The 23240-nt window shown below is 38.9% G+C and overlaps 2 protein-coding genes and 1 pseudogene across 3 annotated transcripts in view; 2 read left to right on the top strand and 1 right to left on the bottom strand.

Annotated features, from left to right (window-relative positions):
* Nucleotides 1-9265, bottom strand: part of ARHGAP29 (Rho GTPase activating protein 29) — a 78401-nt gene extending 69136 nt beyond the window's left edge. Inside the window, exon 1 of one of the 2 annotated variants that reach the window (XM_036444159.2) lies at nucleotides 9123-9265. The gene's annotated coding sequence lies outside the window, so the exon portion shown is untranslated. The remainder of the gene's footprint in view (nucleotides 1-9122) is intronic. The other variant, XM_036444161.2, reaches the window with a different exon arrangement.
* Nucleotides 8802-10162, top strand: LOC123652625 (sterile alpha motif domain-containing protein 1-like; the record flags this gene model as incomplete). The annotated part of the gene is given in 2 exon segments (XM_045583809.1): nucleotides 8802-9218; nucleotides 9220-10162. Coding segments are annotated over 2 exon segments (780 nt in total), but the record flags the coding sequence as incomplete, so codon positions are not given.
* LOC118723066 overlaps nucleotides 10052-23240 on the top strand; it is a 34776-nt pseudogene continuing 21587 nt past the window's right edge.

The following is a 23240-nucleotide window of genomic DNA, read 5'->3' as shown; positions in this document are numbered from 1 at the left end:
ATGAGAACCCAGGCTCCTTGATTACCTGGTCTCTACAATTATTTCATAGACTTAATTTTTTAAAATATACCCATTAAGCCTTTAACCCAGCTGTACTAAGATCTAGAGCACTAGAGATACTGGAGATACCTAACATCCAAATGTTCCTGTTTGGAAGACTGTGACGCACCATGGACACTCTCCATGGAAACTACTGATGACTAAACTGAAGGACATGAATGCGGAGAGAGGAAAGGATTCTGAAGGTAGTGGCAGGGCAACTCTCAGGGAGCTTAATGGGGGAAAATCTGCCCCTCTGAGCTGCTCCAGGTTCCTTTCAAAACCCTTCCCACTAGATACACCACTAAACCATCTCGAAACAGACAACTACCGTATTTTTCAGACCATAAGACGCTCCGGACCATAAGACGCACCAGTTTTTAGAGAAGGGAAATGAAGAAAAAAAGATTCTGAAACAAATAGTGTCCTAAAATATTTTATGTGCATTAAAACCCAACATCACAGTCATAAACACATGTAATCAACCCTGTAAAGTAAACAGCAGCATTTAGAACCATTTTAGAGCCGGGCAAGCACACAGAGACCACACAGAGCCGGGCAAGTAAAAAAACTTTTTTTTTAAAGTATATGTGTAGGCTATATTTGGACCATAAGACGCAGGGACTTTTTCCCCCCACTTCTGGGGGAAAAAAAGTGCGTCTTATGGTCCAAAAAATACGGTATTGTGCATAGGATGTGACACAGAGTGGGTCTTCAATGAACACTAGGTGGTTAATTAGAAGTAAGGTTTCTCAATCCCAATCTTCCTCTCAAACGTTTTAAAAAATATGTTAATTTTCTGTCATCTCTATTCTTTTTCCTTAGTCAGGAGGATAGTGACTTTTGGAAACATTTGAAAAAAATTGTCAATCTCCCCACTTGCATTTTGTTTATAATAATGTTATATCACACATATAAGTTACAAGTATGAAAAGCATGTTATTGCAATGATACCTTTCTGCAAGTCCAAAACTCGGTTAATTATTAAACAGTAAAGAATTTTTTTTTTTTAAATCATCTGTACATATAACTATAGAAATTCGACATCTTAAAATGTTACTCAACAAGTTGCAGGAAAAAATTGCTGAACATATAACTGAAAAGAAACTATTGGAGCTTTTTACTATTTTACATTATTATTGTCTCTAGTATTTCCTTCTCAAACAGAAATTCCTATGCTCTATAATGTTGCTCTTGAATCAGCCATTCTGTAGAACTTCCAACTTATATATTGTTAAAAATCTCCTTTTTCATGTGTTCTCTGCAGTGTTAACACAGTATTGTCATTTTTACTAGGTAGGTGTCTTCATATTCCTGAAGCTCATTCTGTAGTTTAGGTAGCCTACTTTTCATTACAGAACATGGTCCTAAAAAACAACTTACAACGCCTGGAGACATTTTTGGTTGTCCTAACTCAGGAAGAGGTTTTACTGACATCTAGTGGCTATACACCAGGGATGCTGCTAAATATCCTACTTGCACAGAAAAGAAACCCTCCCAAAGAATTATGTAGCCAACAATGGTCAATAGTCTTAAGGTTGAGAAACCCTGCTCTAGATCCAATTACCACTCTATAAGCAATGCTGAAGACAGAGGATGCACTAAATTACAGCACAGGATGCACTCAGCAAAAGCTAGACTCAGCCATTTGATAGAGCAAACACAATTTATTAAATAAATTGCAAGAAAAATATAAAAAGAAAATCTGTAGATTAAAAAAAGCCATATATATATATATATATATATATATATATATATATATATATATATATATAGTGCAAGATTAAATGAGACCAGACTTTGCCCTTCTACTATGTTGTCTTAGACACTGTACTACAGGTAGCACAAAACTGATCCTTGAGAGAAGGGATCACAAATAAATGAGGTAAACCCTACAATGGCCCCAACTTTCCACCTGGAGACAATCTAGACTAGGGGTGTCGAACTCAATCAGAGAAGAGGCCAAAATCTAAAATCCAGCCTAAATCGCGGGCCGAAAGGTTTACTGAACAGTCATAAACTGTCATTGTGATGGAAACGCAGCGGAGTGCAGTGATGACAGCGCGGTGCGGGCCACATTGCAAGGCCTGGCGGGACGGATTTGGCCCGCGGGCCTTGTGTTTGACACATGTGATCTAGACCATGGCCCGGAAGGGGAAAGCCATGCAAAGTGTGGTATGTACTCTTGTTGAGACAGAGATCATAGTACAGGGCGGTGGGGGCAGCTGAAATCTGTAGAGCAGAGTAACAGAGAGGAAGGAAAGGAAGGAAGACTCCAGAAATTTGCACAGGCAATTCCTTAATTCTCTTGCTGAATATAAAGCTGCACACGTGTAGGGAGAAATTCCACAAGAATGGTTAGCCATGGGAAATGTAGCAGGATATATAGAAAAATATAAAGATCCAACTACATACTGACTATAAGAAACAGACTTGGAATACAAAGATACAAATAGATTGAAAGTAAAACAACGGAAAAAGATGTACCATGCAAATATGAATAAAAAAAAATAGAAATAGTTCTATTATACCAGACAAGGAGTTTTACCAAAGATAGAGTAACATTTCATAATGATTAATAAGTCAACTCATTAATAAGACTTAATCCTAAAAGTGTATGTACCTAAAAATAGAGCTCTAAAATATATGAGGCAAAACCTGACAGAAGTGTCAGAAAAAAACAGATAAATCCAATATAGTTAAGATTTCAACAATCTTCTCTCAGTAACTGATACAGATAGCAGAAAATTTGTAAGGATATATAAGATATAGAAAATTCAAACAATATTATCAGTCATCTATCTGATAGACATGTATAGAAAATTCTACCTAGCAACAGCAAAATACGTATTCTTTTCAAACAAAAAATATTCACTAAAACCATATGTGGGACCATACAAACAATAAGTCTCAATAAATTTAAGAGGATTGAAATCATACAGTATATGTTCTGACCCAAACAAAATTAAATTTGGAATAAATAACAATGAAATAATTGGGAAATCCCTAAATATTTATAAATTATAAAATATAGTCTTAAATAATCCATGTGTCAAGTTTCCACAAGGGAAACCTGAAAATATTTTGAACTGAATGAAAATGAAAACACATTTTAAATGTATAGTTAACACAGTGAAAGCAGAGAAATATACAGCTTTAGATTTTTTTGTTAAAAAGAAGGGTCTAAAATCAGTGATCTAAACTTCCACTTTAATAAGCTAGTGAACAAACAACAACTTAAACACGAAAGAAGTAAAAGAAAGGAAACAATGATAAGAGTAGAAATCAATGATATAGAAAACAGGCAACAGAGAAAAACCGGCATAACTAAAAGCTGGTTCTTTGAAAGAAATCATTTAAAGACATACATATTTAGCTAGACTGATAAAAAAGTAAGAAGAGAAAACAATTACTAATATCATTAATGAAAAAAGGACATCAGTACAGACCCTACAGATACTAAAAGAACAACAAGGCAATGTTATAAACCACTTTGCCAATAAATTCAACAACTGAGATGAAATGGAAGAATTTCTTGAATTACACAAATGACCAAATCTACACAAGAAATAGAAAATCTGAATAACTTTATAGGTATTAAAGAAATTGAAAATGTCTCAGAAAGAAAACTGCAGACCTGATGGCCTCACTGATGAAATCTATTGCATCAGATAAAAATAATCCTACAAAAACTTTCAAAAAATAAAGACAGGAACATTTTTCAACTCATTTTCTGAAGTCAACATTACACTTACTCTGAAACCAGACAAAGACATTATCAGAAAAACATACCAAATTTCTTGACATAGTATTAGCAAGTCAAATCCAACAATATATAAAAAAAGATATTACATTATGACCAAAAAGAGTTTGTCCCAGGAATGCAAGCTTCCTTTATTATTCAATTATTCAATAGAGGGGAAAGTGTGTGTGTGGGGGGGGGGGGGGAGAGGGGGGAAGAATCTTCTCAATCTGACAAAATTCCACACCCATTCATGATTGAAGCAGTCAGCAAAGCAGGAATAAAAAAGAATTCCTTCAACCTGATAAAAGGCATCTACCAAAAATCGACAGCTTACACCATAGTTAATGATAAAAGAACATGTTTTCCACTTAAGGTCAGGATCAATAATGTTACTGAAGGTCTTAGTATAATAAAACAAGAGAAAAAAAATAACACATACAGATTGAAAGGGAAGAAGTAAAATACTTTATTCTAAGTTGACATGTTTGTATACCTAGAAAATCCTAAGAGACCTATAAATAAGTTTGTCAAAACTGGGGATGGGGTTGTACTGACATTTAAATGACATACAAATGAACATAGCAAGGTCACAGACTACAAGGTCAATATACCACAATCAACTTTATTCCTATATAACAAACAACCGGACAATACAATTTTAGAAACTAATACTATTTATAATAAAATCAAAAAATACTTTTAGAAATAAATTTAATATGTACAAGATCCTAAAATTAAAACTACAAAAAAACTAGTGCAAGGTAAAGAACTGAATAAATCAACAAGTATACCATCTTCATGGATTGGAGGATTCAATACTGTTAAGACTTTAATTTCCCTTAAATTCATTTATAATTTCAAGCAATCTCAAATAAATCCCTCCTGAATTTGTATAGACATTGACAGGCCAAGTCTAAAATGTACATGAATATGTAAAAGATATGGAACAGCCAAAACAATTTTGAAAAAGAACAAAATCATAGGACTTACACTGCCTGATTTCAAGATTTAGTACAGAGTTACAGTAATCAAAGCAGTATCATATTAACATAAAGAGAAACACAGACCAACAGAATAGAGTCCAGAAATAGACCCACATATATACAATGAGTTAATTTTTAAGAGGTACCAAAGTAATTCAATAAGAGAAAGGCAGTCAAATGGTGCTAAACCACATATGAGAAAAAAAATGACCCTCAATTTACTTCACAACATACCCTAAAATTGTATACCTAAATATAAAACTTAAAAACTATCACTTCTTTAAATTCAGGATTCAGAGGGAGCAACTTCCCCTTTCCCTTTTTTTAGTGTTGACAGCATTACAATTGTCCCCCATTTTCCATCCCTTTGCCTCCTCCACCTAACCCACTATGTTCTTTGGCTATTTTTATAAATAAAAGCTTTGATGGAATACAACCATGTCCAATCACTTATGTATTGTCAATAACTATTTTTGAGCTACAACAGCAGAGCTGAGTAATTGAATTGCAATTGCCTGTAAACCTAAAATATTTACAATCTGGTCCATTTAAAAAAAAGTTTGAGGATATCTCTTCTAAAAGAAAACATGGGAGGAAAATCTAGGGAACAATTTCCCAGACATAAAAAGAACCCTAAGAAAACATTAGTAAACTGCACTTTATCAAAATTTAAAATTTCTCTTAGAAAGACACTATTAAGAAATGAAATACAAGTCATAAATTGGGGAGAAATACCTGACAAAGGACTTATATTCAAATGGTATCAAAAACTCTTACAGCTAGAAAACAAGAAAACAACCCAATAAGTTAAAGAGTAAAAGATATAAGCAGACACTTTGCAAAAGAAGATACACAACTGGGCAATAAGCATATGAAATAGTGTTCAACATCATTAGTATCTAGGAAATGCAAATGTAAACTTAATGAGGTACCATTAAATGTCTACTAAAATTCCTAATTTTAGCTAAACTGAAATACTAAATTTGGGGCAAAATGCAGAGCAACTAAAATTCTCATACACAAGGTACACAACCACTTTGGAGAACAGCCTGGCAGTTTCTTACAGTTAAACATACATTTACCATACAACCCAGAAATTCTACTCTTTTGAAATTCAAACATACATTCGTCCAAAAACTTGTACACTGGGTAGAAAATGTTTCAGTCCTCACACTGGCAAGAAATAGAACTTTGGCAGTCAAATGGTGCTAAATAACTTGACACCAACTATAGGTACAGTAGGAAATTATAAACAAACAAAATAGTCTTCAAAGCAGGATATACATAGCAAAAATGATAGAAAAATACTGCAACAGCTCAAATGTCCATCAACACATAAATGAGTAAACAAATTGTGATATAGCCTTACAATGGAATACTACTTAATAAATATCCACGATATATCAAAAACCATAGATGAATCTCAAACATATTATGCTAAACAAAAAAAGCCAGACACAAAAGAAAATATATTGCATGATTTCATTTACATGAAATTCTAAAAAAGATGGAACATAATCTTTAGTAACAAAAAACATCAATAGTTGCCTGGGGGCATGGATTATGTGGCAGTAGGGTGGGAGGAGGGAAGAGCTCCATAATAAGCATAAGGGGACTTTTTGAAATGTTCTGTATCTCGATTTGGTGGTGATTACATGGGTGTATACATATGTCAAAACTCACTCTAAAAACATATGCAAAAATCTGTTATGCTGGTGCTCAATGAATATTACATAAACTATAAGTAAAAGTATAAGAGATTCCTTTTGAATAGTTCCTCAAATTCAACTTCCTTCCATAATACTTTAAAAAATATTTTCCATCCTCTTCCTTAGAAAGGAAGATTGTGGTATTTAAAAACTTTCAGTGACAAATACTGAATCATTTTTTACAAAAAAGAAAAATTCTCATCTAGGGAGACAGTATCATCAAATGGCTCTTTTGCTTATAGAGCAATAAAAAAGACAAAGAAGAGAAAAATCCTCATCATACCAAACTCAGTTCCTAACTTTCCTTTTAAACCTCCTTGTTTCATTACATGCGAATGTGACTTTATGTGTTGTGGCTCAACATTATGCTATAGGTAAGGTAGGAAAGTATCAACAAAGCAAACAAAATAATCTTCAAAGTAGAATCATGAAAGCTGATCAATGACATCCTGGTATACATTAGACATAACTAGCAATTCTGGCCAAAAAGACTCTTCTACATACCGTGCTTATTAGAGTCATTTTCTTTAACTTTAGTCTCATTCAAAACTTCACCTTGTCTAAGACCTCTTCATTCTCTCCACTGAAAAGAAATCATCCCCCTACTTTCCCAACGGACATTCAACATACATTTCTTGGGTAACCCAAGATATTATGTCTTGGGTCCTATTTATTCAGATTGTCTACTTCTTCCCAAGAGGCTGAAAGGTTCCACAGGATCCTAACATAGAATGGGGTCAGACTAAATTGTCTGAGGGAATGCTGAAATGAATCACCAATACAAATCCCTCCAGGGTGCCTTCTAGGTATGAGTTTTGTTCAACATACTATGTAACCCCGAGGCCAACAGCAATGGTTGCATAAGTCCAAATTCCTAGCTAAAGGGCCTTTACAGAAGGCACTGATAATTCAGGTGGATGTTCTATTTTAGAGAGGTGGGCAGAGCGAGAATGACCAGCCATCACAGATTCCTGAACAGTGCTTTCCTCGTCTCAGCCAAAGTTCTATTTCTTGCCAATGATGGGACTGAAACATTTACCACCCAGGCCTATCACTTTCCTCCGAGTTCACTCTTAAACTCTTCTCAGAATTAGAAGACTAGAGAGCTATTTGAACCATAAAAGCTGATGAAACATAAGCGTCAGGATTCCTCATTTGCACAGTTCCTACAGTCAGGAAACATTTCTAAGTACGCATTTCTGGCACACTGCCTAAAGAAATCTCTGAAGAAAGAGATCTAAATCACCAAGGCTATCGTAGTATGTGTTGATTTCTTTATTCATTCTAAATATTCACTGTCATATCTAATTTAAGATTATTTTTCGTGAAAAGGAAACCCCCTCACCAAATCTGAATAGGAGGAAAAGAAAAGGGTAAATGTGGAGCCAATAGCTCCTTGGCTATTTCAGTTACACTTAAGTCTTGGAACTTTCACAAAGCACCTCCTAACTCCCCCCCCCCCCCCCCAAAAGATCCACAGTCAGAAGAAAGGATATCAAAGATTAAAAACAGAAGAGAAAAAAAAAGAAAAAGAAAAGAAACCTCAATGTGGAGAGGGGGGAGGATGATAAAGAAATGTCACTCTTGTCTCTAATGAGAGGTAGGAGTGAAAAAGCAAGATAGACGCTGGACATGTCAGAGGGTCTCAAAGCAAGGAGAGTCCCTGGCTACCCTCAGGCCAGAGGAGAGCCGTCCTGAGAACGAGGTTCGGATCAGGAGGTCCTGGGACGGTTAAGGAAGCAACCTCACAGGGACACTCTCTCGCGAATCCTCCGCGGGTCAGTTCCTATTTTGCAAAGCACCAGGACTTGCTCTTGGGCCAAGGCTGGGAAATGGCAGATACAGGCTGGGGGCGGGGGTGGTGAGGGGTGGGAAGGGACAGCTTCGAGGAGGAGAGAAACAAGTGGGGGTAGAAGGGGAGGGTATGGAGAAAGAGGCATGGACGCACCAGAGGGGGGCACTCGGACGGAAAGGGAAGGAGAGTGATTTCCCACCTTTGGTGCGGCACACACACACCCCCGCCCCCAGCCCGCAAATGATAAACAGCCGAGGCCTAGGTGAGGTGAAGTGTGATTTTTTTTTTTAAGGTAACTATGGAACAGAGATGTCTGTTATTTTACCTAAGTCTTTGCATTTGTCAGACTGAAATTTCAGAAAACGCCACCAAACTTCCCAAGAGATCCCAAGTGAGGAGGGCGAACGTGCAGACGCAGACGCAGCGGGGGGGAAAGGAAGGAGCCCGCATTCCGATGGAGGCGGGGGAAGGCGGTGGCCGGAGCACGGAGAGGGGCTGCGGGGAGCGCGGCGGCGCCTGGGAGGGGATGAGAGTCCGCAGGCGAGTCTCTCCCGGCGGCCACGTCGCTACCTCCGGACACCCACCCGCGGTCCGCGGGGTGCGCGAGGGACGGCCCGCGCCCTCCCGACTTCTCCGCTCCGGCCGCTCCCGGCGCGCCCGTGGCTCGGGCAGAACCCCTCCCCGGAGGACCAGGAGCCCCAAGGACCGCGGCCGCCCCGCTTCCGCCCAGAGCCACCGCGTGGGCCGCCCGGACCTTGGACCGCGCCTCGCGGCCGGCCGCCACGCGTGACCCCAGCCCCGAGCCGCCGCCGCCGCCACGACCAAAGCCAGCGCCGCCGACCCGCACTCACCGCAGCGCTCCATCCCGCGTCCCGGACGCGGACGCCGGCCCAACACTCACGGCCGTCGCCGCCGCCGCCGCGGGCTGGAGCTCGCAGCCCCCATCCCCCCACGACCCGCGGACACTCGGCCAAGCCGCCGCCGCCCCAGCCGCCACCACCGCCACCGCGCTGTCCGCCGCCGCCCCGCCCCCGGCCTCGCTCCTCCCGCCCCTTCCCGCCCCCGGAGCCCAGCCCATTGGCCCCCGCGCGGAGGGGCGGGGCTTGGCGCGCGGCGGCAGGTGGGGCGGTTTCTGGCTCCGGCACGCAGGGAGACTGGCTGTCAATAGCGCGGGAGCCCGCAGACTGTCCCCGACGCAGGAGGTGTTGGCCAGTCTGTGCGGTTTGCCACAGGACCAGCGAAGCGAACCTTAGAAACAAGTCACCTTTTGCACCCTCCAGCAGGCAGCAGGTCTTCTGCCCTGGTTGGTGAGGTGGAGATTTCCCTGGTGGACACTTTGAATTCCTTCTAGGAATCTGGTCTTCAGCTTTTTGTCTGCCCCACCCTATGGAACAAAACTATATTTCGTGCTTAACTGTAAAGCTACCCGACTTGCTGCTGGGCGCCAGGCAATCTGTCTTATACTGATTGTCACGTTCAGAAACTAAATTATCCAACTATTGTGGCTTATAGAAGTTGCTCAATAAATACTAGTTGAATTTCCCCCTAACTATGCTACTTGCTACTTACCATTAAATGCTCCCCTAAATAATGGGATTCACCAACAACCAAAATTAAAGCATTTATCTAGAAGTTGGGTCATACAACATATATTTAAAAAGTACGGTGTTTCTCTTGAATAATTAGAGTATATATTGTAATACACCCAATCTACCAAGAATACTCTTCCTATCATCTATGCTGAGACATAGCAGGAGCTCCATAAGTTTTAGTTGAGTAAATGGGTAAAATTTTGGGAAGGGAATTTGGAAAAGTTTCTCAATCTCAACCTCCCCTTAACTTTTTTTCTTTCAAAATATATTAAACATCTGCCATATTCTCCATTCTCTCTTTTTAAAATATACTTTTATTGATTTTAGAGAAAGAGAGGAAGGGAGAAGGAGAGAGAAAAACATCAATGAGAGAGAACTATCCATCAGCTGTCTCCTGCCTGCCCCTCTACTGGGGATCAAGACTGCAAGCCCAGCATGTGCCCTGACCAAGAATCAAACTGCAGTCACTGGGTGGACAAATGATGCTCAACCAACTGAGCCACACCAGCCAGGGCATCCATTCTTCTTTTTTTACTTTGGAAAAATATTATATATATGAAAACAGAGAAAGACAGCAATTCATTCTTACAAAATAAGTACAATTATTAACTGAGAAAAATGACTATAAAAAATATGTTACTTGAGACAGGTGGTTCACAGGTAAAGAAAAGAAAGAATTAAAGAATTCTGGCACATAATTTTATTAACTGTGTCCTAGCACATGCCCTTATGCACCAACTTGTTTTTTACATATAAACATTTCTTGGTTAAAATGGCTCAAGAGCATAGCTTTGAAGGACAAAGAATCACATACAAACTAAAATCTTTCTGTGATAGAGCTAATACTGCCTCTGCTACAGCCTTCCTCTTCTCCTCATGGATATCAATAATCTCATTTGACATTATATGGTACATACAATCCTATTCTTGTGGCACTTGTGGTTCTCATAAATATTTTATTTGGTAGCATTTATTTATACTAATTAGATTGTGTATGTTGCATAAGTATATGTCTGGTATAGAAGGGACTAAGTATTTTCTGGAGAAATGTTGAGGGAATCACCAGTGAGCCAATAAATAAAAATCCTTCAAGATATGTTGGTTTTGCTTTTGTTTTTACCATAAGCTCTGCTCAACTTGCTGAACAGGTGAAACCAAATGCAATGGCTTCAAAACCACTTGCCTAAGGCAAAGCCTGTCCCAAGTACCCTGTGACCTGAGGTGAAGGGATTGATAATGTGGGCAGGTGCTCCGCACGGACAGTAGAGATTGGAGCCCAAAAGGAGAGAGTACAGTGGATATAGGTGCTCTTCCTCTCAGCCACACTTAAGTGATAGTCTGTTTAGAAGAATGCAACACCATCCACCAGACCTATTTTACTCATTGTCCAAATATGTATTGAGTGCCTCCAATGGGCCAGGCATTGTTCTAAGTGCTGGAATTATACGAGTGAACTTTAAATCCGTTCTCGGGCTCTCCTCGGCCATGATTAAATGCCTTGGAGAGGAGTTGAAGTAATGAAATCAAGTAAGGGTGGCCCTAAGGCAGGTAGGCTCCCCATCACTGTAGCTGCCTTTGACCCTTGCTGCTGGAGCACTTAAAAAAGAATCACGGAGAGCCTGGCAGGCCACACTGAGTACAAAGACACCAGATTCCAAACTGGACAAAACTCACCAAGCAGGTTATTAATCTTGATTCCATGATGCTAGCAATTGAGAAACAAGGAATCAATTCAGACCACATTCTGGAAATAAATGTGAAAGACATTGCAAACATTTAATAATTCTGTGTTGTCATGAGGAGAGAGGAAATGACGGTTGGAAATAAAAGAAGAAAAACTCAATTGAGTGTATGGATATGATATACTAATTTCATGTTTGGATTAACATATTAAATTTCAAACCCCGGTTGTTTTGTTTTGTTGCTTTTGTTATCTTAAGCACTCTGTAAGACATTTGATAACATCAATCTCTGTGCTTGAGTCACTATGTACCATGACCCTACTTAGTGTTTTAACAACACATTTAGGCAAACTCTCCCAATGGTTAGTGCAAAATGATACTATTGGCTTCAAATTTGAATTATTGATATTGTTATGCATGAAGAGATGATAATGATGACAGCAATAAAAACTAGCCTTCCATGGATAGCCATTGCAGTACACTGAGCTCTATAACAGTGCTGGGGCAAGTGCCAGGTGGATGGGCACTGGGCAACTACTGTATGCTTACTGAGGGAAAGTAATTAAATGTGGCCAAAGGAAATCCTTAAGAAGCCCAGAGACAAAATGTCATCGTACGCTTTCTTTGTGCAAACTTGCTGGGAAGAACACAGGAAGTAGCATCCAGATGCTGCAGTCAACTTCTCAGAGTTTCCTAAGAATTGCTCAGAGAGGTGGAAGACCATGTGCTAAGGAGAAAGGAAAATATGAACACATGGCAAAGGCAAACAAAGCCCATTATGAAACAGAAATGAAAACATATCCCTCTAAAGGGGAAACATTAAAGGATTCCACTGTACCCAAGAGGCCTCCTTTGGCCTTTTTCTTGTTTTGTTTTGAGTATCCCCCAAAATCAAAGGAGAGCATCCTGGCCTATCCAATGGTGACGTTGCAAAGAAGCTGGGAGAGATGTGGAATCACACTGCTGCAGAGGACTGTTGTGGGGTCGAACCCTGGGTTCAAAATAAGGCCACCGGAGGCTGATAATTTATTTAAAAAAAGCAAACAAGAATTTATTGAACTGGCCAGGGCAGTCACAAGAGTACCACACGCAGGCGGACCCTACATGACTACGAGGCTTTAGGGGCAGGTAGTTATTTTTTAAAGGTTCTGAGAAGGAAAACCCCCATTCTACAACAAACTGTTGTTTGGAATTTTCTGCTGTTCTTCCTAGATAAAATGTTGCTTTCTAGTTTGCTTTAGCCCGTTTGAAGAATGACGAAGATAAACTTAGCTGTCTGACCTTGCAGGCCAGAGACCAGATATACCCACAGTCTCAATAACATGCCAAGTGCATTTTTTTTTTTAATTGGATAGAACAGCATTGCTTTTGAGGCCAGCATGAGGCTGGCTCTTTAATGAAAAAGGAAGTTCTGCCTCTAACCTTGCCTTCCCTAAGGGATGAGGTTGAACTCATCCTCCCGAAGCCCATTGCGCGGTGAACAAAGCAAGTAAGTGAAGGTCGAAGTCAAAATAGTAGGGTTAAAATTCAAACAGTAGTTTTTACCCAAGTATGATTGCTACCATATTTCAAAGACAAACAGCCTAATGAAAGGAAGGCTGCTGAGCTAAAGGAGAAATACGGAAAGAATACTGCTGCAAAAAAAGGGAGTCATCAAAACTGAAAAAAAAAAAAAATTAAGAAAACGAAGGAACAGGAGGAAGATGAAGAGGAGGAAAAGGAGGAGGAGGAGAACAGAAGAAAGAACAAAAGGAGGAGGAGGAGAAGGAGGAAGAGGAGGAGGGGGAGAAGGAGGAGGAGGAGAAGTTGTTGGTTTTCAGAAGTGGTTTTTTTTTTTCTTTCTTGTCTATAAAGCATTTAATCACAACTCACCCCTTTTAAAGAAAAAAATTGAAATGTAAGGCTCTGTAATATTTGTTTTCAAACTGTACAATGTGTTTTTTGTATAGTTAACACACTACAGGAAGTGTCTTTAGATATCCTGGTGGTATTTTCAGTAGCCACTAACCTTGCCTGGTACACTGTAGGGGTGGTAAATTGGCATGGAGATTTAAGGTAGGTTCTTGTTGGTGAATAGCACAAAATAGTTATATGTGGGGAGAGTAGTTTATTAATCTTCAGTTGTTTCTGATACAGTTTATACAAAATAATTGTTCTGTTAATTAAAAAAGACATATGTAATACTTTCAACAATAAAGAATTTAAATTAAAAACACACACACACACTCAAAAAAATACCACTCTATAATTGCAAAAGAAGTTGCAGCTGTTTTGTTGACATTCTGAATGCTTCTAAGTAAACACAATATTTTTATTTTAAGAAACTAGCTTTCCATGGTTTGCTCTGTGCTAGATACTATCTTAATTATTCTTTATGTTTAGTGAGTCACAACAGCTCTATGAGGTATTAGTATCATCCCCATTATACAAATGAAACACTTCAGCAGAGATCAAAAGTTCAATAGTTTCTGTTAGACTTAAAGAAAATTAGTGTTAAGATGAAGATAAGTTTGACCATACTTTTCTTAGGAAAACTTCCTGGAGACTCACTCTTCTTATTCTTCCTCTGCCTCTCTGGCCTTCTTGCTGTTCCCCACATGTGCCAGGGGCTCTCTTGCCTGAGGGATGTTGCCTTTGCTATTCCGTCTGCCTGGGATGGGCTTTTCCCCCTACATCTACGTGACTTGTTGTTTGCTCCCTTTCAGCCTCTCCTCGAATGCTCAATACCACTGACATCTCCGCTCCATAGAAAACAGCATTTCCCTTTTTTGCTTCTCTCTATCTTCCTTGCCTGCTTTAAATGTTGCCACCCCACTTACCATTCTATTGGCTTGGTATAGCTATTAGTGTCTTTGTATATTTTTTATCTTTCCACACCAGTGTCAAAATGTTAGCTAGGTGATAGAAAGGACTCTGCTTATTTTGTTCACCATTGTACTTGGAAAAGAACTTGGCATTAATCAATAAGCAAAAAGGTTTAAAGAAAATAACAGTAAATATCCCTAAATACTAAATTTATCTTTTAAAAGGACTGGTTTGTTAATATTTTTAAAGTTTTAATCAGATAAAAGAACCATAGTGCTTTGTTTGACAAAGATTTTACATCAGCTGCTTGTAACCAACATAATATGTGCCAAGTTTAATTATGTCACCCAATCTTTACCTGCAAGACCATAAATAACTCTAGGATCTTAAATTATTTTCTTCCTTTTCTTAAGTGAGGGGAAAAATTTTCTGCTATTTTTTTTTATTTATTCTATTAAATGCTAATTAGATAAGAAAGCAAATATAGCCACCCCATCAACTGTGTATTTTATTCAATGAATGACACTATGCAAGGGGGGGAGGGGGCAGAATGCATCTTGTCATTTGGTCCTCATGAAAACCTTATGAGATGGGAAGATGAGATTTGTTTTTCACCAAGAAAATATCCTTATTTTATAAGGAAAGCTCAGCCAGCTTTCCCAGAAATCACAGTTTGTGCTTGGCCTAATTAGACAGGAACCAACACCAAGGGTCTTTCCACACAAATTGATAGATTAAGGTCTTCAAATGTTTGTGAGTTTATGAAGTTAGTCCGGTGCACCTATCTGTATCATTCTTAGTTTAATGTGTAAATAAGCTCTACTAACATGTTTAAATAGGAAATTTGTACTGCAAATTTACTTCTATTATTTTAGAATTCTGACATATTAAGTTAGTAAAAAATAATCGCCCTGAAAAAAATGGGTGGCTTAACATGGAACCAATGACAAGTTGGTTTGCTTTTGAAGTAGAAAGTTGTCCTGAAGCATTCTGGAACACATGCCCAGAGTACAGCCTTTCTCCTAGGGAAAAAGCTGGCTGGCATTAGGAAGGAATAGAGCTCAATGGAAACATTGCTAATCTCTTTCTTTATCTACCCACTGAACAAATATTGCTGAACCCTGAGAAACAATGCTACCACTAGGGACTTTAATGAGTGTTTATCTTTCTAACTGCATATTTATATAGGGGTGGCTGCCCGTGGCATGCTTGCCAGAGGATTGGGAAGTGACTGCTTGTAAGAGTTGGAAAATATTTAGTTTTACAAACCTGTTTCAGCAAAGTTTCCTCTTAAGTTCATTCAAGAGGACATTACATTCCACAGTATCAGAAGAACTATTATTATCCAATCATTGAGATACCTAGATTTAAGTGATTGTATTCTGAAGTTATCCTAATACCTGACAATGTAAGGCTAAACCAGAAGAATAAAATACAAGAAAAATGGTAACTGTGAATGAATAACCCTATAAGATTGGTACCATGACCTCACTCATTTATGGATAATAAAGAACATTATAAACTGATGAACTAAAAGATAGAGATAGAGATAGTAAGGCAACAAGCAGACTGTCAAATTACAGTAGGGAGGGGAGGGAGATCTGGGGGAGATAATAGATCAACCGAAGGACTTGTATACATGCATATAAGTACAACCAATGGACATAAAACTCTGGGGAAGGAGAGTATACATGAGAGGGAGGGAGGGAAGGGGCAAAAAAAAAAAAATCAATAAAATATATTATAAAAAAAAATTGGTGCCTCAGAATGTCGATAAGATTTTGCTTCAAAGATCTTGAAAAATATTGATTATCACTGCTGGATTGACATCCTTGGCCATGGATGAATTTGACATCCTTATTATGCTTGATGACATATTCAGTTTAAGATGTTCATAAGTGTAATTAATTTCATCTGGGAGCTACATGGTACTAGATATGAGGTCACAAGCATAACTATATATCCTACTAGCCAAAAGACTGATGAAATACCTCTTATGTAACATCACTGAAACCATCAGCTTAGTACATGCAGGGTGGAGAACAGATGAACTGGCAAGCAAAGCACCAAGACAATAAGTAGACCTGCTTAGAAGTTAGCCTGAGCTGGGCTGCAAAATGAAATTGCTTTAGATCCCTTCTGAGAGTTGATAAAGACAATACCCTTAGTTGCAATGAATAAGATCAAGACAGCCTCTAATGACCTGCTTCTGGCTAATGAGTAAGAATGGGGAGTGGGTGGAGGGAGGGGTGTGGAAAAAAGAGTTTCATCCTGGAAAATGACTAAAAGAAAAGATAAAACAAACTTACCAATGAAACAAAATTTAAGGAAATAAGTAGATCGGTAGATATGAGGTCTAGATGTACATCTTGGAGTGAGTTACAGACTGAAAAAGTAGAAGCTTAGAATATAGGTCAAGGAACAGTGGATTCTAGAAACACTTTTTGAAGATGTTTCACAGAAAAGTGGTATCTCAATCTATACAAACTTTTCTGAACACCAGTAAGGCTCTGAAATGGAGCTGCCAATGCCAACAGGAATGTTGTATTTGTGAATCAGTGTTTGAAATGCTCTGAAAATTAAAGTGGCTGCATGGTTTTGGTAGTGGGGGCAGGGAAGGACTATGGGGAGAAAGAAAATGTTAAGGAGATGGAGGCCACTAAGAAATTTTCTTGAAAACAAAGTAGATCACTGATTAATCAGACAAGGTGCTCTGAGCTGAATTGTGTCCCCTCAAAATTAACATGTTAAAGGCCTAACCAGACTACCTCAGCATTTGACTGTATTTGGAGATAGCTTCTTTAAAGAGGTACTTAAATTAAAATGAGGGAATTAGCCAAGACCGGTTTGGCTCAGTGGATAGAGTGTCGGCTTGGGGACTGAAGGGTCCCGGGTTCGATTCCGGTCAAGGGCATGTACCTTGGTTGCTGGCACATCCCCAGTAGGGGGTGTGCAAGAGGCAGCTGATCGATGACTCTTTCTCATGACTCTTTCTCATCGATGTTTCTAACTCTCTATTTCTCTCCCTTCCTCTCTGTACAAAATCAATAAAAATATATTTAAAAAAAATAAAATAAAATGAGGGAATTAGTGTGGGCTCTAATTTAAAATGACTGGTGTCCTCTTAGGAAGAGAAGATTAGGACACAGATACACACAGACCCTGCGAGGGCACAGGGAGAAGACAGTCAGTCGTCTATCTGCAAGCCAAGAGAATCCTCAGAAGAACCATCCATGCTAACACCTTGATTTCAGACTTTTAGCTTCCTTGATTTCAGGATACTGAATTATTTTGAAAAAATAAATTTCTATTAAGCCACTCAGTCTGGTTCTTTATTATGGCAGCAAACTCACAATTAAGTTCTAGGCATAAAATAGTACCACTAATGGGTTCTAGTTGGATCCAAGACCATTTTCTTCACCCACCCATAGAAATATTAATTAAATACAAGTCTGGCTGGAAGTTGCCATTCCCCAAATCTTTAAGTGGGGCATTTTTTTCTTCATAATATTCACAAGTTTCAGTGAGTCAATATCACTCCTACTCTGGGGTGTGGGCCCGGAAGCAGCATCATATCCATTGTAATATTGTCATTAAAATCAAAAGGCAGGGTGTTTACAAAACTGGTGTCAGGTAAGTGTTTTCAGTGGGAGGCGGCTGATTGGTTTCTACTCATAGTAGAAGGGATGCTTTGGTTTCTTTATTTGTACCCAACACAGGAGGAATCAAATTGGCAATTTTAAAAATAGTATTTCTGCCGAAACCGGTTTGGCTCAGTGGTAGAGCGTGGTCTGCGGACTGAAGGGTCCCGGGTTCGATTCCGGTCAAGGGCATGTACCTTGGCTGCGGGCACATCCCCGGTAGGGGGTGTGCAAGAGGCAGCTGGTCGATGTTTCTCTCTCATCAACATTTCTGGCTCTCTCTCTCTCTCCCTTCCTCTCTGTAAAAAAATAAAATATATTAAAAAAAATAATAATAAAAAAATAAAAATAAAAATAGTATTTCTGCTACTACCATTAGTATTGGTGGCTAGTTAATAATAATAACCCTATCACAAATCTTGGTTAATAAGAGCTCATTAATAAGTATTAACTTACTTTTTTATTATTTTTGGTTCTATAGCATTTCACAGGGTACTAAACTCTATCATATATATATATAGATTACTTCAATTTATCTTCAAGACAAGTTGTGGAATATAAATTATTGTTATCATTCTCATTCAGATTTCTCACAAGAAACTGTATCTCAATGAGGGTAAGCTACTCACCCAAAGTTGCCCAACAAGTTAATAGCAGAGATTGAACTTACAGTGAGGTCACCTGTCTCTTCACGCAGGACTCTTTCCAATGCGCTCACCAGATCTAAATAGTCCTATTACACACTGTCAGTTTCCAATAATCCGCTTTGGTCAAGGAATGACATTTTTTTGTATTCATTAATTATTTTAGGTAACAAAGAGTTTTGATATTTATCATACAGATTGTACCTATCCTACAAACAATCCATGATTAAACATACAAATGGGCAGAAGAGGCGAATATCCCCCAACCCCTTTAGTAAGTTATTTCTCCTACCAAAGGCCTTGGTTCAGAATTTCTAGTGAGTAAGGGCTTTAAAAAAACAAACAAACAAACAAACAAACAAACAAAACATTCTCACATAGCATTCCAACTACAAATACCCAGGGATAGATCAGTACCCAGTACTAATTTTTAGATATTTTATAGTGTATTTATTTTATAATACATATAATACATTTGGGAGGGGTCTGTATATGTGTGTGGGATGAGGAGGCAATAACATTATTTCTTTATGCTAGACCTACAAGCAAACTTTTGGAATACAGTCCATTCATTGGATTGGGACTCCTTAAAAATTAAGAATTTTTAAAGGATTTGTTTATGTTCCTCTCAAACAAATTGTTTTATGATTCAGAGGACTCTTCAAGAATTTTGCAATGTCTCTAAATTTTTATTGTGACACATGTAACATAACCCAATGATATGTGCCCTATAGATGAAGAGAAGAATTCATTAATAAGAGACCGGAAGATGACAAAGTGTTAATGACATTACACAGGTATTGCTATGTTATTAAAGAAATTCTATCAGAATCCCTGATAGCACCAGAATGAGCCCCAGCATATGTACTGATTGATGGCTCACCCTAACTCCTCCTTAAAGAAGGAAGATGATAGAAGTCCCACTCAGAGATGTTGGCTTCTGGTAACAGAGAACCAATTATTAGGTGTGATATACAAAGGTGTTAAAATAGAGATTGAAAACTCAAGATCCTAGAGGTAGGGGCAAACAGAGAGTTAGACTCCCAGCAGGAGGGAATTTTTTCTTACTTTGCTCCAGACCACTGAGGTAGGGTGACCAACCAGGTATCCCGAGTTGTCTCGCCATTTCACTTAATACCTGTTCAGGCATAATTATTAACAGAGCCTCCTCTCACTTTCAAAAGTGTGCCAATTTGAACAATACAGTGTAAAGGCACTTCAGTCATGGGAAATTTTAGGCATAGTATTGTCTGATTTCTCTCTCTCTCTCTCTCTCTCTCTCTCTCTCTCTCTCTCTCTAAACCAGAAATTTGGGCTTTATAAAACATCATTGGAATTTTAAATGTGGCCAACAAATTCCTAAATTTTAAAAATTTTGTACAGGTCAAGAAAATCTCCTGGGGAGCATAATTAGGCCTGGGAACTGCCAAGTCTGCAATCTCTGGGCTACAACCTCTAGCTTAAATGAGCAGGCTTTTTGGAGAACTTGTCTCTCACATAGCTGGTGACAGAGGGTCTTAGAGTGCTCCCGCATAGGGAGGGCCTTCTTGCTCTAGGAAGTTCCAGTAGAAATCAGATTGGGGCCCAGAAGATGGCAGGCCTGATATGAACAGTTTAGGCAGATTTTTCTAGACCTTGGTAATAATTATAGCTAGCACTTCCATATACTTAATGAACAACATAGATTTTCTCATTCACTCTTCCCAATAAGTTTGTGAGGAAGATATTACTATGTCCTTTGTTATAATGAGAAAACTAAGCCTTAAAGAACAAGGTCACCTACCAAGTAAGTGGTGAACTCAGGTCAAACTTGACTCCAAAATCCATTAATTTATTCTCTGTTTCTGCTGCTTCCCAAGGTAGAAAGCTCAATGTTCTCTTTCAGTTGGGACATTTTTTTATTTGAGTGAATCTTTTTTGACCACTTGTCACTATGAAAAATTATAGTCCTGATTCTGGGTCATTTTCTTGCCTTTGTTCAGGGCATTAGACCAGAGGCCCAGGGGTTAAGCCCAAATGTTTAAGAATGGGGTCCTTCATGGGATTAAGAGCCAAAGTCCCCGTTGATCATAACCAGTGTTCATTTATCAGGTGTCATTCTACCCAGATCCTCTGAGAATTTATAATGGTGCTAGATAGCTGGTTAAAGACCTGTTTCATGATTTCAATCATTTCTATATTCTGTATCCATTTTAGAGATACAAGTAACCAATAGACCTCATCTAATGGAGCCTAAAAAAAAAAAAAAAAGGATTTTATTTCCATTATTAATTTTACCAAAGATTGGGAAAACATGTTGTACTGGGTTGATTACTGCCCCTATTCCCCCCCAACCACTGCCCCCATTCATGTCTGCCTGGAACTTCAGAATGTGACCTTATTTGGAAATAGGGTCTCTGCAGATATAATTAGTTAAAATAAGGTCATACTGGATTAGGGTGGGCCCTAATTTGAAGACTGAAATCCTTATAAGAAGAGAGACACAGAGACCTACATACACGGTGGGAAGATGGCCAGATAAAGATAAGTAGAAATTAGAGCAGTGCAGCTGTGGCCAAGGACACAGGACTGCAGGGAACCATCAGAAGCTAGGAAGAAGCAAGGAAGGCTTCTTCTCTAGAGCCTTCAGAGGGAGCATGACCCTATCAATGCCTTGATTTGGGGATTTTTGCCTCCCAAACTATGAAAGAATAAAACTTTTTAATTCAAACTCATGGTAATTTGTTGCAGCAGCCAGGGGAAACCAATACACATTATAGAAAAAACATGTTATGTTGTAATGCTCTTTTAGGATAGACTGGATAAATCCATGTTGAATGTTTAAATTCAAAGATCCCAAGTCAAAAGTTCAAGAAGTATTTACTGGCCCACTGTTAGCTAAAGAGTAAACTCTTCAGAGAGGAAAAGTTGCCTCCCTATATAATGCAAAAGCATCTGTGGAATTTCTACAGGGGACCAGAGGCATCCAGTGTGTTGGTTCAATATGGCTCAGTTCTGAGCTAATACTGACCAAGGCATATTGTGATAGGAAGTTACCCACCAATCCACCACCATTTGTTACACTGTCCCAAGCCTGGGTGAGCCACAAGCATTTGAATGTGCATTATATAGTAGCCTTTCCCCATATGTGCCCTATCAATCTGACTGCTATCTGACTCATGTTCCCTCCCAAGTCTATGATTCTGACAACCTTATCAGCTTTTATTTCTCTAAGGGCAGATCTCTGTTTTACTTTCACCTCTGCTGGGATCTGCCTCAAATTGGAGGAGGAAGAATATTGTTCCTGTCAGTAAGTGGCAAGAACAATAAATATAACAACCAAGAATAGCTCCATTGCCGAAACCTGTCTGGCTCAGTGGATAGAGCATCAGTCTGTGGACTGAAGGGTCCCAGGTTCGATTGCGGTCAAGGGCATGTATAATAAATTGGTTGCGGGCACATCCCCAGTAGGGGGTGTGCAAGAGGCAGCTGGTTGATGTTTCTCTCTCATGGTTGTTTCTAGCTCTCTATCTCTCTCTCTTCCTCTCTGTAGAAAATCAATAAAATATATTAAAAAAAAAAAAAAAGAAAAAAAAAGAATAGCTGCATCATTGTAAAAATGACATTAGAGTCAGGCTGATGGATGCCCAGGGGCCCCCAGGGTAACCCACGATACATTGCATTCTAAAGTAACTTCTAGTCCTTAAATGATGTTCTGGTCTCTGCAGTTGTTAAGAGTATTTCCTGACTTACATCCTACATCCCTACAACACCATCTTCTCAGTTTCTCCATCTCTCCATTAACTAAGCTAAATGCCTCTCTCTTCTTGAAACATTTAAAAACTAGCTCATGAAAGCACCATCTGCCACTGCTGAATTCCATCAGATTAGAATTAGACCAGCATCCCAGGGATTCGAGTACCCAGTCCCTTATTGGACATTGACTCTTGGACTGCTCATTACTATAGCTTGGCTAGTCCTTCTTATCCCCAGCTCTGCTGCTTCCTGTTTCCCAATTCACTTGCTGCAGAAGCTCTGGCACACCTTATAAATCCAGGCCCATGAGCTATGATAACACTGATCCCACTGAATAATGCAGTAATAAATATTTGTGCTTGTTTCAACAAGGTTAGGTCTCATTTGGCTTTACTGTTATTCACACGGGTCAAGTATAGCTACATCTGAACAGAATTCAAGATTTCAGTGATTTAGAAGTAAGACAGTTAGAGTTTTGTGTGTCTATAATGTTGTGTGTCTGTCATGAGAAACAGCAGTGCTCTAAATACAGTTGAAGCCTTGCAAACCACTTACAACATGTGTGTAAATTTGAGGCCAGTTACGAAGTGTCACACAAGGAGGCAGAGCACCTCCATGAAATAAATTTCACCCCTAATTCCCTTTGGGTGTACACAGTATGTTTACGTTTATAATAATACAGGCTCATTTTTAAAACTTTGGTAGAATTTTTGAATAACCTATGATATCACTATCCAAGATAGTAATTATTAATGTCTTAGTATTCCTCTTTTCCATTTTTTTGTGTGTGTAGGTATATTCATAAAATTACTCTATATATGCCACTCCCTACTTCTGTTTGTTTTGTTTTTGCTTTTTCCACTTAGCATT

This window comes from Pipistrellus kuhlii, unplaced genomic scaffold (assembly GCF_014108245.1).
Source record: "Pipistrellus kuhlii isolate mPipKuh1 unplaced genomic scaffold, mPipKuh1.p scaffold_m20_p_2, whole genome shotgun sequence".
NCBI classification, from domain to species: Eukaryota; Metazoa; Chordata; class Mammalia; order Chiroptera; family Vespertilionidae; genus Pipistrellus; species Pipistrellus kuhlii.
The sequence above is the reverse complement of the archived record's forward strand: the minus strand, read 5'-3'. Positions and strand labels throughout refer to the sequence as shown.